General features: G+C 37.7%; 1 protein-coding gene across 2 annotated transcripts; it reads left to right on the plus strand.

The window, feature by feature from the left end:
• Positions 1-6: 6 nt before the first annotated feature.
• On the plus strand, positions 7-17357 carry NFYB (nuclear transcription factor Y subunit beta). 2 transcript variants are annotated; one of them, XM_024732190.1, is made up of 8 exons: positions 7-548; positions 1987-2073; positions 8694-8787; positions 10197-10327; positions 12387-12584; positions 13803-13884; positions 14825-14904; positions 15734-17357. In XM_024732190.1, exons 3-8 carry the CDS (start codon positions 8694-8696, stop codon positions 15764-15766), a joined length of 618 nt encoding a protein of 205 aa, XP_024587958.1. In that variant the 5' UTR covers positions 7-548; positions 1987-2073; the 3' UTR covers positions 15767-17357. The 2 variants fall into 2 exon arrangements, with proteins under 2 accessions (XP_024587958.1, XP_024587957.1); XM_024732189.1 differs by having other exon boundaries at positions 7-534.
• The last annotated feature ends 1146 nt before the right edge of the window (positions 17358-18503 follow it).

Genomic DNA, 18503 nt, shown 5'->3' on the forward strand with positions numbered 1-18503 from the left:
TGGGCGCGGGCCCGGGCCGGGCGAGTCGGGGGGATGCGCGCCAGGGGCGTCCTCGCCGCGCGGGCTGGACTGACAGGTCGGCCGGGCGGGCCGTGGGGCCGGGGCCAGTCCGCGCACCTTCGTGGGGAGGAAGCGAGGTCCCCGGGAGGAAGGAATGGATTTGGTTTCCCCGCAGTCTGGTTTGCGCGTAAAGAATGCAGCCATCTGGCGGCTTGCGGTCCCTGGACTTGCCCCGAAGGTGGGAAGGAAGCCTTACGGATTGGACTAAGGTTTTAATCTTGGGTGGGAGGCGGGGAGGATATATCAGGCTTTAGGAGAAGTAGTCTCCGAGAACAAAGAATTAGAGGACCCACAAGTCGTAATCTCGACTGAAGTACTCTAATGAGATGATTTAAGCAAGGTTAGGTAGCGTATGACCTTTAAAAAAAAATTGTATCCCACTAACCTGCATGGACTCCACGGTTCGTGCCACGAATCACTGGGATGGTTTCGGCTTTCTCCTGTGGAAACTAATCAGCAATATAAAGTGATGAGGTAAAGTGATCAATGTAAGTGGCATTAACAAATAGGGATTTTATTTGTAAAGTATTGAAAGTTTAACCCAAATACCTTAAAAGGCAATTATTCCTTCCTCACACTGCTGCTGTAGTTTTTAATTTAAGGATTATATTGATGCAAAACTCTGGTTTTGATGCCAAAGAATGGAGGGTGGAGGAAGGAAGGGTCTACTGCTTTTCTTGGATACAAATTTGCATTTCTTTAAACATTAAACAGATGTATGCATTCCCTTGAGCTTTCATATATATCATAACCTGCCTTTAAGAAAATATATACCATATGAGGTGATAGTGTTTTTCTTTGATATACCGAATCTAAATATATACCGACTCAACTATTTGGGTGAGTGTGGTGAGGTGTGGCACCCCTTTCCCCAGCAAAAATATCTACAGCTTCTATATTTTAAGGATTCTGAGGATTTTTTACCCCCCAGAGACACCCTTTAAAAAATAACACTTACAGCTACAAGGAAGGAATTTTCCGGGCAGCTTTGGGCTAGGAAGAGGACGATATTTGGAAAGAAATTAGAAATTCCTTTTAAGATTATAACACAGTGGACAATGTCAGCCAGTCTTTGCTGCCTGGACCCTTGTAATGGCATTTTAAAATTCAATTCAGTGGTTAGATTTTTTTCTCCCATTTACTAGATTTCATGCTTGAATGTGTATCGGTATTTTTTTCTTCTTTTAAAAATTAACACTAAAAGGGTATGTTTTTGTCCCCCCACTCTCCATTTAATTGTTTCACTCGAGAAAAGGAAAAGCAAATGAGAAAGGGAGATTGTAACACTGTAATAGATGCTAGTTTATTCAGCTATTTATGCCTTAAGGTGAGAAGGAAGTTCTATTGAGATGCAATTTGAGTCCAAAATGGTGGTACCTTAAAATGATAAAGGTCTTAATTGTGTTGTTCTCTGGGCAACATGTATCTTCTTCCCGCTATAATCTGAGATATTTAAAAGCGTTATACTCTGAGGTAAATTTGTCTCGCCTTTTGAGCTTTGGACTCTAAATCGCACTCTAAAACAATAAGAAAATCATCACCAAAAAATTAAGTTGATAAATGGGGTGTTCGTGTCTGGGTGTCGATATTTTAAATAGTTTAGATATGTTACATGATTTTTGGTCTCTTGCATATTACATAATTTGGTGTGTTGTGATGAATATTTATGATGAACATGACTAAATATAGGGTTATGTTGGAAAAGCAATACCTCCCCCCGATGGCATTAACTTTTTTGTAAGTTCTCCAAAATATATCTTCCAATTTAACAAACATTTATTGGGTGCTTGCTTTTTGCACCATTTTTTAGCCATGCACTCCATTAAATAAGAATAGTAGGTAAAATTAAATATGCCTTTTTAAGTTTTACTAGGAAGAAAGCCTATAGGCTAACTTTTTTACTACTAATAGATGTTTATCTTCTAGGTTGGAATTGGGCAGAGATTAGACACCTTTTTAGGCAGGTGTTCTTGAGTACCACTGACAACACGGTTCTCAAAGTATTTCTTGACAGTAAGTATGTTTTATCATTTTGGTTGTTAATTTGATTTGAACTGTAATTAGCTGGAAACAAAATTGTAACTGATTTATATTGGAGATTCCTGATAGAATGAATGCCTTTCAAGGCCAGACAGTACCTCTCCTCATTCCTGTTTCTTTCTTCTTTTTAGGGACTTGCATATATTAAGTGTTTCCTCTGGGTCCTTAAGAGTTGTCCAGGCTACAGGGTAAAAAGCCGTCCCAGCTCTCAAGAGGCTATCTATTTAGCTGGTAGGGCTTTAGTCAAATTGAATACTTAGAGGCAAGTTATGTGTGGAACAGAAAATGCTGGTTCTAAGGGTAGCACAAGTGAAAAGAGAGGTGTGGTGGGCTTGGTAGTTGGGAATGTCATGGAGGGAGCCTGCAGGGTTCGAACTGAGCCTTGAAGGATGAGTGGGGTTGGATAGGTGCAGGCTGTCACCATAAGCAAAAGCCTGAAGGTAGGGGTGAGTGACTTATGTTTAGTGGCTGGGCAGTAGATCTGCATGGTCCAGGTGGGGATTTCACAGGATAATCCAGTGAAGAGATACCACGTGACCTGTCTGGATACTTGAATCTGATACTACATCTGTAACATCAGGCATGTCACAACTTCCTTGAGACATGATTGCCTCACTCCTAAAACAGAAGAACAAAAACAGGAACAAAAGAACCTGGTGGTCCCTAAATAAGGTTTTTTTTAAAAAAATCAGCCCTGAAGATAGAGTTGGAAACCAGTTTAGTTAGGTTAGGTAGGGGAACCTCTCATGTAAAGCCATGAAATGGTTTGGATTTGATGCGGAAGACTTTTAGAACCATTATAGGTTCAAGAGCTATAGAAGCAATGTTTCAGTGAGATTGGTCTTAAAACTGCATGTACCCAGGTAGGTTGGATAGTAATCCAGTGTAAGTAGAAAAGGAATGGCATATCCAGAAAACATTTAAACAGATTAGGTAGATCTTGGAGGAGGTGGAAGAACCTAAGATGACACTGGTATAATTAGCCTGGAAGCGTAGAGAGATGGCATTATTAACAATGGAATTGCAGCAGTTCAGAAGGGGTTCTTATCCATTGCCTCCTTGTAGGAGATGGGGGAGGTGAATTTCATTTTCCAGTATCTTAAGTTTGCAGTGGTGGGATATCAGACATATTCTACAGGCCTGGCTTGCTTGAGTGGCAGTCATGATATAGTTGTAGATGTAGGACTTATGAGCATAGAAATGATATTTAATGAGTTTATTCAGAAAGTAAGGGAAGAAAGAGAAAACGATTGCTGGTTAAAACTAACAAGTAGGATGTGGGAAGGAAAGAATATTGCTTTGGAAATCAAGGGAGAAGAGAATTCCAAGCATAAATGTGGGGTCAGCAGTGGCCAGCACTACAAAGAACAGTCAGGTAGGTTGAAGGCACGATCTTTGGCAACTTTTGAGAGCAGTTTCAGTATCATGTTGGGATGGAAAAGCACATGTCACAGAGTTTCAACAGGACTGCAGAGGTGTGTAAGGACTGTCAGGGTGAGGATAAGCGAGACAGTGTGGAGCAGAATTAAGCTTGTATGTGTCTGTATGTACTTGGTGTGTTTACTGAGGGAGACTAAGCATGTTTAAGGAAGAATGAAGAAGCTGGTACTAGAGATGAGGAATCTTTGTATTATTTCTTATCCTCAAAGAGATAAAAAGGAATTGATCCACAGAACAGGTGAAAGGGGTCATGTAAGAGAGAAAACTTTTTATGCCTGGGAAGAATATGAGAACTGTATTTGAAGGGACAGTAATACTAGGGTACATTTGCTGAGTTCTTACTGTGTATCATGTACTTTGCTAAGTGCTTTTTTGTTGTTGTTGTTGCGGTACGTGGACCTCTCACTGTTGTGGCCTCTCCCGTTGCGGAGCACAGGCTTCCGGACGCGCAGGCTCAGCGGCCATGACCCACGGGCCCAGCCGCTCCGCGGCATGTGGGATATTCCTGGACCGGGGCACGAACCCAGGTCCTCTGCATCGGCAGGTGGACTCTCAACCACTGCGCCACCAGGGAAGCCCTGCTAAGTGCTTTTTATACCATAGCTTCACTTCTCATAGCAATTTCATTTTGAAAATGGGGAAGTTAATATTGTCCTTGCTTGAGAAGCATCTTTGAAGGTTTTTAATATACAATCAGTAGACTCAGAATTTAGAGGACAAATGAAAGACGTAGGCTTAAGGACTATTTGAAAAACTATCAGGAACAAATACTATAAAGTACTTCGCATCTGAGACTCTGGACTTCGGTCTCATTTAGGTTGCCACCTTTGGCAAGTCATTAGCCTCACGTAACCTCAATTTTCTCACCTGCTTCATGGAGTCATGAACATTGCATAAGGTATTTAGAAAGTGCTCAAAAATGTTAAACATTAAAGAGGGCACTACTTATCGCATTTGTGCCACAGACTATTAGTATAGTTAAGATACCGCTACATCACAAAATTATAGAGTAAAATTTACTAGCTTAGACAGCTGACCATTTATTTCACATAATATTTTAGAGAACAATATTATCGGTTAAACTAAATACTTAGAATAGTCAATAAAGTTAATTTAATGGGATTTAACTACTCTTTGTCCATATTTCTCAGTTCCCTTGGGTCTTATGATTGATCATTTTACCCATTCTCGTCACTATTCTACATGCTCTTTCCTCTTTGTTGTCTGGATGGAATTCAACACTTCAGGGTCTCTGTTCTTACCAGGCTTGTAAGTATCACAGCTGGACATATCGATTCCACTAAACATTTATGGTCACCAACTTCAGCTAGGCTCTTTGCATCCTCCTAGCACTCCTGTTCCCTTCCTTTTGCATTCTCTGGTGAAAGCCATCTGTCTCCCCAGCTGTAAGAATCCCAGCATTATCCTTGGTTCTTCCTCCAGCTCTTATTCAGTCAGCCACCAAGTCTGTTGATTTTACCAACGAAAAAGCTCTGTAGTCTCTGCTTCTGCTGTCCAGTGCTGCCGTCCTGTTGATACTGGGAATGTTCATCATCTTTCCTGAACTCATTCCCTAAATGCAGCATTACAGTCCTTACTGGACTTCTGCCGCCATTCTTGCTCCCCTCCAGTTCACTTTCTACACTGGACTGTAGCCAGAGTGATGTTTTTAAAAAGAAATCTGATTTGCATTCTTCTGCTAAAACTCTTCTTTGATTTACTCTTGTCCACAAGATACTGCTTGACCCAGCCTCTACTAGCTCATTCCAGCCCACCAGTACTGTTTCTCAGTTTCCTTTGCCTGGAACATTCTCGTCCCATCTTTCTTTGACTGATTGCTGTTCATCTTTCAGTCTCAGTTTAAACGTCATTTTCTTAAGATGGCCTTCCTTGACTCTTAGACTAGTGAGGTTCCTTATGGAATAAACTCCTGAAGCATATAACAAAACATCTTTATTTTCCTTAGCACTGGGCACTAGCAATTAGTTAATTATTTGTCATTATTTAATAACTATATATAACATTTACTGAGTACTCCTATTGTACTATGGTAGGTCTTTACATGGTAAGTACTATTCTTGTCCCACTTGCCAGTAAGTTGCAGGGAATTCAAACCAGGTGATCTGATTCCAGAGCCTGTGCCTTGGAAATACTAATAGGCTGTGCTCCCCACCCCGTCCCCCTGACCCCAGTTTACGTAACATTTGTCTTCTCTGCAAGATGAGGACAGAGACCTTGTCTTTGTTGTTGACCTGTGACGTTGTCGGCACATAGCACAGACTTGATAAATACAGGGTGCTTACTCGGTAAATATTTGTTCAGTGGCTTACAATCTACAATCTATTTTGTGAATTTTAATAGGAAGTTTTAGACCTAGAAAAAGCCTTTGGGATGTATCTAGCAAGTTACCCCCCTCATTTCTTATATATATATAGGAAGATAGCTAGCATATTGTAAGCATCAAAGATGAGGCCAGCTTGTTGAATGGAAGATTCTAAGAGCCTTGGGGATTCCAAGATGGGAACACTGATTTTTGGCTTACAGAATAGGGTAAATCAGAAAGATTTCAGGAGGATGGGTGAACACTGGGATTAAAGTATGGGGCAGGATTTTAATGGTAGAAAGAATAGAGGAAGACAGGAGTGGTGAAATGACAGAAAAGCTAAAACTTGCAGAACCAAAGACACATACAGCTAAGCAGATGACATGTGGCTTATCTTCAAAGGAGGGAGGGTGAGATCTGACATCTGAGTACACTATGTGCCAGACTCTGTCCTTAGCAGGTTTCTAGTCTTTATTTAATTCCAACAACTCTATGAAATACTTTCAGAAGTAATTTTTAGAAGACTGAGGTTTAGAGGCTAATGTTCTTAATCCAGGTAATTCCAGTGCATGACAAGATCATGTGAGTTAAACTTCTTGCTTTTAACACTTTTTTTACATTATATCTATAAATTAATCTCTCAGATCATGGTTATTACAACAGGGTCTTGCTCATCAGCTAATTTAAAAAGACTCAGGCTATCCTGTGGACATTGATTTAGCAAAGGATTTCTGTAACTGCCTCCAACCCCCCTTCCCAAAAAAACAAACTGTATTTGTTTCTTAGTTGTAGGCTTTTAACCACTTTGGTCCTGTCTCCTGCACCTTGATCTCCCCTAGGGCATTGTAAAAACCAATCCATTCACAGCTATCCTAATTGACCTCTCTTTCATGGCTAATAAATCCATCATCATATCTATTAAAGACAACTCTCCTAGTATCTTTATAGCATTTTAGGATCAAAATAGCATTTTATATTTGGAAAATGCTTCATACATATACTAGCTGTTTAAGATGGGCAAGGTGAAATTATTATTTCCATTTTATATAGAAATACATTTAACCGGTAGGGATGCTTGTTTTCAGGGATCAATAAGACTCTAAATCAGAGCTCACTGACTGCTGTTTACCTTCTCTTAGAGGGCACTAAGAAGCATCATAAATAGGTACCCTGTACTTTCACAAATTATTAAAAGTAAGTGAATTCTATTCTCTACCCCCTTAAAACAGCTATATAAATTATGGAAATGTATCTGTATTTACAATTAAATTAGATACCACAGTCAACAGATGCATCAAAGAAATGCCATGTTATTGAAGACTTGGAAACTAGCCTGGTATTTTAGTATTAGATAAAAATCCAACAGAGATGGAAAGGAAGAGGTGTTACGTAAGGACTCAGATATTGCAGTTAATAACATTAGGTTTGTGCTGGGTCCTGGGCCTTGATAAACATTTAGCATCAACTGTCCCTTCTTGATTTGGCCTGAAAGCGTATGTAAATTACACTTAATTTTTGCTATGCTTTTTATTCAGATAATGCATTCAAAATTTTTCCAGCCACAATTAGCCAGTCCCTTATTGTTCTGAATAGTATTATTTGCAAGGCAGAAAGACTTCCAGCATTTGCCATGTTGGAATGGAGACAGTTCAGGGCTTATGGGTCCATCCCTAACGCGCCCACCCTGCCCAGATTTTCTTTCTTAGAAATCATTTACCTCTGAGTAAAATTAAGCAGGGTTTTATTTTTATTTTGGCCGCGCCCTGTGGCTTCAGGGAGTCTCAGTTCCCTAACCCACAGCAGTGAAAGCGTGAAATCCTAACCACTAGACCACCAGGGAACTCCCAGGGTTCTTTTAAAATAGTCATTTTAGGGCTTCCCTGGTGGCGCAGTGGTTGAGAGTCCGCCTGCCGATGCAGGGGACACGGGTTCGTGCCCTGGTCCGGGAAGATCCCACATGCCGCGGAGCAGCTGGGCCCGTGAGCCATGGCCGCTGAGCCTGCACGTCCGGAGCCTGTGCTCCGCAACGGGAGAGGCCACAGCAGTGAGAGGTTTGCATACAGCAAAAAAAACGAAAAGTCATTTTAACTCTCATTTTTGTCTGTGGTTATCATTTTCCTATTTTTATATGCAGATCTCCAATCTCCCTGACCCCTCCTTTTCTTTTTTCCTTAACGAGTCAAAAGTCTGAGGGTGGGGGAAGAGAAAATTAACCTTTGACTAGAATTAGGGGTGATGAGCTTGTTCAAAATGAGGGTGTACTTTTGGGTTGCATGGGTACAGAATTGTGCAAGGAATCCATATGCTTCTTATACCAAACAACAGTTTAAACCAGGATATTGTCTCTTGTGGAACCTCTGTGAGATAGCAAAGAAAGTTTGCAGCGAGAGCAAAAGAGTTCGTGTAGGAATATCTGGCTTTAGCAGGAGAGCTGAACAGGCTGGATATATCCAGGTGGCTAACTACTTAGCTGATTTTGGCTTTGCTTGCCATTACAGAGATAAATTAGGTTGTAAGTCAGGGTTGCCTATACTATATTTGATGATTATGCAATTGAAAAGAAAGACGTGTGTGTTTTAAATTCATTTCCTTGTTTTGTTTCCCCGTTGGTCGTAGGCTTATCACTTAATAGAGGGTGAATAGGGAAACTTGAATCATTGGCAAATTATCAGAAGGTTTCCAAATCAAGAAATATGTTTTCTTTTAGTAAGCTTAAGGCTATGAAAAATGTAACTGACTCATCCTATGACAGTTTATGAGCACTGAATCTATTATGTAGTTTTTAGACAAGTTTTATTGAAGATTATTGAAAGCTTTTTTTCCCTCATAGATGGATGGTGACAGTTCCACCACAGATGCTTCTCAACTAGGAATTTCTGCAGACTATATTGGAGGAAGTCATTATGTTATACAGCCTCATGATGGTAAGAAAGCCACAATTAGAAACAAATTCACAAGTAGGAACAAATTAGAAAGTGGAAATTTTATTGATGTGATGTTCTATGTTACTTTTGTCTTTACAGGAAAATTAGCACTCTTGTGTCACAGTTTAGTGATAGTCTAAAAAGGTATACTTTGCTATTTTTATTAGAAATAGTCTTCAAAAGAATGATGGGTTTTAGAAAATAATTCTATAAAAGTATGCCTTTTTAAAGCTGGTACGGTTTCTTTAATGATTTGTTATTGATTTCCTACTTAAGTATTAAATATGGCGAATTCTTACTCAATTGATAAACTGAGTAGTTCTTTAGAGGGTAGTTGCTAGCTATTATATTTCTGGTACTTATGAACAGACTTAGTTTTGGTTTTTATTCAGTATTAAGTTTTAACTTGTAGTAGAATGGCAGTATTATGTTGGCCTATAAGAAATAATTTGCTTTTGTGGCATTCTGACGTGTAAGATTAAAAAACACTAAGATATATTTTTGTAGAAGGCAGCTGGGGGTAGGTGATTACTTATTCCATCCTAAAACAGATATTCAAACAAGTTAATTTTGATAACATCATTTTAAACATGTAAAAATGTAAACTGAATCAACTTAAGTACCCTTCTTATTTGATACATATATTAATAAAAGAGTGGGAAGTTTACTTACAAGATACTGCATTTAATCATAAAAGGATATTATTTGTACTATGAAAGCTTCAGTTATATCTAAAAATTTACTTTCTGTAAGAACATTGGATTACTGCTATAGCTTTGTTCATAAACTATTACTACATTAGTGGTAATCCAATTGGGTTAGTAATATTCAAGTCCAGTTTTTCCATTCTGTATAAACTTGGCTTTGGATAAACACACACCCTTTTATATGCATGGAGCCATAGATCAGTCTCTTCTATTTTATAGCTAAGTTATGTAACAGATAATTTATGAGCACCTCCTCTGTTGGAGGTGCTGTACCAAGTCCTAAGGAAGGACACAAAGCTGATCCCTGGCCTCAGGTGGCAAACATCTAAGAGGGGGAATGAGAAATAAGGATTATAAAATGTGTTAGAGAAGAGACACAAAGAAGCACTTGTTTGAGATATTTTGTGAAAGGAGAGATCACTTCTGAAGGTGCTGTGGAGATGTATTTGAGCTTTTTGGAGAGTGGGTAGGTAGGACTTAGTAGGCAGAGTTGAGGATAAGAGTATTCTAGGCAGTGGGTTTGAAATTAATGAGGAGGCTCAGTTATGGCCCTGAGAAAATTGTGAAAAGAACTGCTGTCCTAATCCCTAAAAACGATTAGGAAATGAACCAGAATGTTTCTTATCTTAGATTGTCTGAGGTAGTCTTCTCTATCTTGAAGGAAAAATTATGAGAAGCTATAAACCTGTTATTTTTACTTAGATACTGAGGACAGCATGAATGATCATGAAGACACAAATGGTTCAAAAGAAAGTTTTAGAGAACAAGATATATATCTTCCAATTGCAAATGTTGCAAGGATAATGAAAAATGCCATACCTCAAACGGGAAAGGTAATGCTGAGGAGAAATTTAACTGGGTTTTGTTTTTCAGGGGTGGGAGGGGGACATGTAAAACTACATGAACACATATTTCATGAATATAGTTAGCTGTTGATTTCAGTCATTCAGCCTTTCAGCAAAACACACATCTCAGTTGTACACACTTGGTTGCTGAGCGGCGCTCCTGCTCCCCACTAGCTGGAAGCAGATGAAACAGAATTAAGAATTGTTTTAAAAATAGGTGCATTGTGGACTTCCCTGGTGGTGCAGTGGTTGGGAGTCCGCCTACCGATGCAGGGGACGCGGGTTCGTGCCCCGGTCTGGGAAGATCCCACATGCCGCGGAGTGGCTGGGCCCGTGAGCCATGGCTGCTGAGCCTGCGCGTCCGGAGCCTGTGCTCCGCAACGGGAGAGGCCACAACAGTGAGAGGCCCGCGTACCGCAAAAAAAAAAAAAAGGTGCATTGTCAGAACTATCAGGTTTTGGCCATATGAAGTTGTAACTTCCGTAATGTTGCAGCAAAATTGGACCATGTTGGGCTGATGGATGTAGTAAGAATTTTCCCCCCAAATCTATATGTTTGGAAACTTTCTCTATAATTATAAATAGTAACATACATTTAATTCAACTGGCATGATCTTTTAAAGTAGTTTTGTCTTGTGGAGAAATAACTGCATAAACAGTTACTTATAACAGCTTTTAAAAACTCATTGTCACTCTACTTATCACTTGGTCTGAACTAAAGTCCACACTTTGTATATTGTTTTGTATTGCATAATAAGCTTTCTCTCATTTTATTGTAGCTTTGAAAATACTTATGAAAGTAATAAAGCTTACAAAGAAATACATTATTAAAATATATCACAAAGCCTAGAAGTTCCAATTTGAGTGGTCCTCCTTATGTTTTAAGGGGAAAAAAGCACAACTGCTGATAATTGCTTACTATGCTAGGCCTGCGCTGCCTGGTACTGTGGCCACTAGCCACATGTGGTTATTGAGCACTTGAAATGTTGGCCGAATGAACTGAGATGTGCTGTAAATGTAAAACATACCCCAGATTTTGAAGGCTTAGTATAAAAGAAAGGATAAAGAGATCTCAATTTTTAAAATGTTATTTTAATTGAAGTATAGTTGATTTACAGTATTTAAAATATCTCAATTTTTAAATGGATTCTGTGTTTAAATGATAATATTTTAGATTTACTAGGTTAAACAAAATATACTGAAATTAATTTCACTTTTTTTTAGCATAGCTGCTGGAACATCTAAAGTTATGTATCTAGCTCAGGTTATATTATCTTGTTTGACTGCATTTATGCAGTAACTTTTGTTACTTTTCACCAGGATGTAAAATAGGCATGGAGGTGAAAGACAGTATGTTTCAGCAAGGATTTTGTCATTCCTGTTAGAAGTGGCTTTGGAATTGCATGATTTAATCTATTTAGAGTTTCACTTTCAAACCCTAGACCACTAAGTGAAGAGTTGTCTTTATAATGAGATGGCAGGTGTGTGCTTCTTTTGGTAGGCCTTTTCATAAACTCAAAACGTATTCTGGACACTTTGTATCTTTATTAATAAAAATGTCACCAGATGTCATTATTTCACTCCCTTGTAAGCCTTACAGTGAATTTAGTTTTTAGTTTGTTTTTAAAAACTTTCTGGTGTCCTCACTGGTGGAAATGCCAGGGCAGAGAAGCGGTACCTAAGTCTAGCCCACAGTACACTCCAGACATGACAGGACTGATTTTCTTGGGGCACTTGGTTTGTGAGAGTTTTCATTTTTATGGGGTGGTAGGGTCATCCAGTAGTTGCTTTTAAACCTAAATTCTGTTTTGTGTGAAGAGTTGTCAAGGCTTCTCTCATTTGTATTTAAGTTTTCAGTCTCACTCAATGAGGGTTGCAATTTTGATAGCACATGTTACGTCACTGTTAGCAGCATATATTTTGAATATTAAAGGTTAACAGTTATAAACTGAAATTTATATTCTTCTGAATAGCCTTTTATTTTTGCAGGTTGTTAGGAAAGTGGTGGTTATATTCCCTGTAGATTTACCTATGATTTTTCTCTTCAGATTGCAAAAGATGCCAAAGAATGTGTTCAAGAATGTGTGAGTGAGTTCATCAGCTTTATAACATCTGAAGCAAGTGAAAGATGCCATCAAGAGAAACGGAAGACAATCAATGGAGAAGATATTCTCTTTGCCATGTCTACCTTAGGCTTCGACAGTTATGTAGAACCTCTGAAATTATACCTTCAGAAGTTCAGAGAGGTAAGTAAAGTGTCTCCCATTATGTTTTTAAGAAAATAAGATACACTATTCACTTGTAACTTTTTAAATGTATTAATCATTTCTCAGAAGTATGTAATCACTTATATTACTGAACTTAAATAGGAAGTCCTTTCTTTCTTCCTTTGTATTACTAATGGCAGCATAGTTGTGTAATGATTAAGAGCATGGACTCTGGATTTAGACCATCTGGATGCTGAACTCTGTACCCTGGGCAGCCTGTTTAAGTACTTTAGGCCTTGGTTTCCTGGTCTGTAAAGTGAGGCTAATAATAATAGTACCTACCTCACAGAGTTACTGAGAGGACTAAGTAAAATAATCCATGTACAGCCCTTGGCTTGGCACATACAGAGTGCTCGATAATGTTAGCACATGCTGTTATTGTTACTAATTTAAAAGAGGTAGCATCTCAAAGCTTGCGGCCTTTTAGATAAGAAAAAGGAATTATAACTATAACCTTTTATTATTGATTGAATTCTTCTACACTTCCTATTTGGTTTTTCTTTGCATGTGGTATGAATTTTGTGAAAATGAATTGAGATCAGCATATTTATTTCTACACTCCAACTTGGGTGTCAGATCCACATTGCTTTCAAAATACTTTCTTAATGTCTCTATTGTTAGAATCCCATTAAATTAGAGATATCTGCACAGAATGACTAAAGTAGGAAGAGAATGTGTAAATTCTTTACAGAACTTTTCCAAATCTTCAGCATCATTAGAACCTGAGAGTGGACAGAAACTTAGAGGTCTCTGATCCAAACTGTAATTTTGATTTAGGAATTTTAAACTCCAAACTGGCTGCTATAGTGCTGGCCGAGAGCTGCAAGTATAGTTAAATGATAACTTGGATCATTTGTAGTAGATCTGCAAGCTGGGTATTTACAGTTTTTGCAGACTACTACATCTGTAAATAGACTTCTCTTTTCCTTTTGACATAGTGTGGAATAACTTTATTTTTACTCATAAATATTTTAGATTTTCTAGGTCATTACTAACACTGTCTTGTGATGACTACTGCATATATAACAGCATTTTGAAGGACCTTTCCATATGTTATTAACCAGAAGCATTAATAAATACTCTATTTTGTAATAATAGAAGCTCCTAATTTTAGGAAATAAGTAAGCATTCTCATTTAGGAAACAGGTTGTTGTTGTTTTGAATGTAGTGATTACTTGTTTGATTTCCCTTCCTCAGGCTATGAAAGGAGAAAAAGGAATTGGTGGAGCAGTCACAGCTACAGATGGACTAAGTGAAGAGCTTACAGAGGAGGCATTTAGTAAGCAGTGTTATGATACATTTATGCAGCTACATTCGTTCTCACGAGTCATGTAGATTGTTGGCAGTGATTAATTCTATATGTCTGTAGTAGAACTTTTGGAATATTAGCACTGAGTGTTTTGACATAGCACTATTTTGAATAGTTCTTACTAGTTCATACCCTTATATTTGAAGTCAATGAGGGATAAGCGTATAAATTTTAATTCTGCAGAGATTATAATCTTTCACCAATAGTTCTAATGGATTTCCATAGTCCCTAGTTTTTGGTTTAAGATTCACATGAGAGGAGTATTGAGAATTGTTGTTTATAATATAAAATCTTGTGATTTAAATAAATTTGAACTGAAGGTTTCTTAAAAATTGAGTGTTGGGCTTCTCTGGTGGCACAGTGGTTGAGAGTCCGCCTGCCGATGCAGGGAACACGGGTTCGTGCCCCGGTCCGGGAAGATCCCACATGCAGCGGCGCGGCTGGGCCCGTGAGCCATGGCCGCTGAGCCTGCGTGTCCGGAGCCTGTGCTCCGCAACAGGAGAGGCCACAACAGTGAGAGGCCCGCGTACCCTCCGAAAAAAAAAAAAAAAATTGAATGTCATATTGGTGAAATAGAAGGTCCTATGGTGATTGTTTCTCATATAAAATTTATATGTATATATATATTTCTCATATTTAAAATATATGTTGCTTAGTTATGTAAGTGTTGCTCCCAACCAGGCTTCACAGTGTAGGTCTACTTATGAGTCAGAAACTCCATCCAGTCTTTTATGCCCATGGGGAATTAATTAGTGAAAGTACACTTAAGAAAACTGAAAAATGCTATAGGAAAAAAATGTGCATTTTTAGGGAACTTTTTTTAAATGGAAAAAAATCACACAACCTTAAGGTTCAGGTCAAGAAAGCAGATGCGGTTCTTTTCCTGCTTTAACTTTTTTTTTTTTTTTAGCTAACCAGTTACCAGCTGGCTTAATAACTGCAGATGGTCAGCAACAAAATGTTATGGTTTACACAACATCATATCAACAGGTACAGTACCTTCTTTCTATTAATATTTTAAATAATTAAAAAAATTATATTCTTTTTTTAAATCACAGGTAGTTAACGTCAACACATTATTATTAAGAATCTGATAAAGGTTGTTAAAAATTGTTTTCTCAAAATATATAACTGTGTGTAGTATTCTCTGATGGTTACAGATATGTACACAGATGTTCACACAGTTCACCCTTCATATCCATGGGTTCCACACCCATGGATTCAACCAGTGATGGATCATGTTTCCGATCTGTGGTTTGTGGTTGGTTGAATCTGCAGATGGAATTTGCAGATGCAGAACCCATGGATACTGAAGGCCGATTAAAGGACTTGAGCGGGCTTCCCTGGTGGCGCAGTGGTTGAGAGTCCGCCTGCCGATGCAGGGGACACGGGTTCGTGCCCCGGTCCGGGGAGATCCTACATGCCGCAGAGCAGCTGGGCCCGTGAGCCATGGCTGCTGGGCCTGCACGTCCGGAGCCTGTGCTCCGCAACGGGAGAGGCCACAACAGTGAGAGGCCCGCGTATGGCAAAAAAAAAAAAAAGGAAAAAGAAAAAGGACTTGAGCATCTGTGCATTTTGGCATCCACAGGGCATTTTGGAACCAATCCCCCATGGATATTGAGGGAATGAATGTATTTGCATAGATTTCTATAAAGATACACAAATTATTGAAGTAGCTCCTTAGGTAGAGAGAATGGAGATTTGGGGTGGGAACTAGACTTATTTTTCATCGTTTGTTGTTTTTACTCTTTGAATGTTTATAATATACAGGAAACTATTTTTTCTTTAATTCTGCTCAATTTAAATTTTCAAATCTTAGATTTCTGGTGTTCAACAAATTCAGTTTTCATGATCCGAAGAAATGATGGACTGGAGAGTGTAGAGAACTGAGTCTGTATGATTCCGGAACAGAGACATTAGAAGGAGCTGACTGGTGAAAAGATGTCTCTTTGTATATTAAATAGTTGTAATGTAGCTTCCCAATGCTTGACTAATTGAGGTGTTAATTCTGACCTGAGAATCTTTTTCATGAATGATTTTAAAGAAAAATTTGGATTTTAAAGGTATTAAAATATTTTTGTTTTGTACGAGAGTTTGTTGCTCTGTATGACTCCTGTATGCATTGTATATTGCAGTTTATTACTGTCAGAGATTTGTAGACAGTTTCTTATTTTCATATTGAATCATGTTACTTTTGTAATAATTCAAGTAAGCAGCTGGGTTAATTCATGATGTTTGCCCTTTTAATAAAAAATAAGGGTAGAGTTCATTTTGAATGCAAGTTGCCTTTATTATAAATTTGAGTTTGTCTTGGTTATATAATACTTTGCATGATAACCTAGCTAGATTTTTAGCATTTGCCATATTTATTAACTTTTTTGTAAAACATTCATAGCTTAAGCAGCACCATTTTTTTTTAAAAATGTAATTGAGAGATTAAATGTGAATGCAGAAGCAAATATTGTCGGCCCTATTCAAGCTGGTGCCCGTTAACAGTGTTTACACTGTTCATTGTGCCTGTTGAGATAGTTTTAGTTTACTGGAGCTTTTGTTAAGACTAGATTTGTTTTTGAGTTACATTATTATGAGTGTTGGAATTCATTTAAGTTTAATGTAGTCCTAGTGCTCTTGAAATGGTGCCCCTTTCATTTTGTATATGATTTTTCCACAGGCATATCTTCAAATACTATATAGTATCCTCTTCCAGAAGAGGAATTTCATAGTCTGATGGTAAATGTCCTCATTTTACCTTTTTAATTGAAATGTCAAGTTTCCTATTATGCTATGGGAACCAAGAAATATCAGACATCATTGTGTGTACACAGAGCTTTTTTGCATGGGTGAGTGAATGAAATGAAGAACAGAGTTACTGCTGTGAATGGTGCGAAAGAGAAACCGCCAGCTTCTAGTGTGCTGTCTTGATCTTTGCAATAAACTAAATTTAGATAATGTAACTTTGTATAATTTACTAGTATTGTACTTGGGTTGTTCCCTTTTTAGAGTGAGGACTTGTATTTTCTCACCTACGCTTTTTGGTGATAACTAACGTGAGTCTCTCTTTTTTTTTTTTTTAATCAACAATTGCTCTTGTATAGTTTGCCTAAAAGGCACTTTGAGTGAATGTCATCTTGGAAGGACACTCACATTTATAAGGGAGAAGCAATTTCCTAGATACAGGCTGGACAGAAACATTTACTTTGCCAGAAGGAGCTTTTGCGGGCACAACTGGGATAATCTGAAGTTAATAACTCCCTCACTACCTTCCCATTTAAAAAATAATCTTCATTACAGAAAATTCAAACGGGCAAAAAAGGGTGGTTAAGCAAAACCAACTATCATCCTACTATGTTAAAAACAACCAATGTTAATATTTTGGTAAATATGATTTGTCCTTTTACTTTGCTAAATATGTATATTTTTATAAAAATGGGCTCATACTTGCATACTGTTTTGTAACATGCTTTTTTCACTTAATATATTGTGAACATCTTTCCCAGGTCATTACATAGTCTTCTACTTTTATTTCTTTATTATTCTGTTGTATGGCTGAAACATAATTTATTTAATCTTCTATTGGACATTTTGACTATATACATCTTTTCACAGTTATAAACGACACTTCATTGAATCTTGTGTACATCCATGACTGTTTTCTTCAAATAAATTTTATTAGTAGAATTGTTGGTTTAACAGATATGCAAAATTTTAAGGCTTTTGATACATATATAATTGTATTTTTGAAATATCTTCCATTTGATCCAGGCAGTATGTCATTATATAACTGAAAAAAGCACTTGATCTTTGGTTATCAGGTTCTTTCTCTAAAGTTTAAAGATTGAGCTATGTATAAGAATCAAGATTAAAAAAATTAGACAACTTTAAAATGTATATCAGTATATACCAAAATAAAATTCTAAATTTAATAATTCGCTATTAGTACTAAAACTTTATAGAGTATGTAAAATTAGGTCAATTTTGGATTATACGGGCTTCATACTCTGAAAGAACATTGGCAATTTGCACGTGTCAGGTCCATAATCCCCTTTTATGCATGTGAGAAGTAGTGCTGCCTTCTTACCTGGCTATGTTGCATGTAACTGAATGTCATGTTTTCTCCCCCCCTGGAACTTAAGTATATAAGCTCCTACAATAACCTAAAAGTTAGTTTTTAAAATAATTTTGTGTGTGTTGCTTTATGAGTATCTAAGGGAGAAATGGGCTTCAGTGATTAAGTCATAGAAGAAGGGACTTAAGTTAGCTTCTATCTATCTAGCCCCTCACTACCTCGTTATAAACGGAGATGCTTTAGTCCAGAGAAAATTGTTTTAAATGCTACCTTCCTAGTGTCATATGCTTGGGTATGATGATGTTTTAAGCTATTTATTTGTATATCTTTTCCTCTTAGAGTATACTATCTATGCAGTATTTTCCTTTCTTCAAAAACATGCCTTCTTGCATATCAATTAGGCCTGAAAAATGAAAAAAAAAGAAAAAGTTTCTACCATTTACCAAGAATGAAATCTTGCAGTGCAAGATTTTTGGAAAATATATTTTCTCTTAGGGAAACTTATTTTATCAGCAGTCCAAAA

This window comes from Neophocaena asiaeorientalis, unplaced genomic scaffold, assembly GCF_003031525.2.
Source record: "Neophocaena asiaeorientalis asiaeorientalis breed wild unplaced genomic scaffold, Neophocaena_asiaeorientalis_V1.1 scaffold418, whole genome shotgun sequence".
In the NCBI taxonomy this organism is placed as follows: domain Eukaryota; kingdom Metazoa; phylum Chordata; class Mammalia; order Artiodactyla; family Phocoenidae; genus Neophocaena; species Neophocaena asiaeorientalis.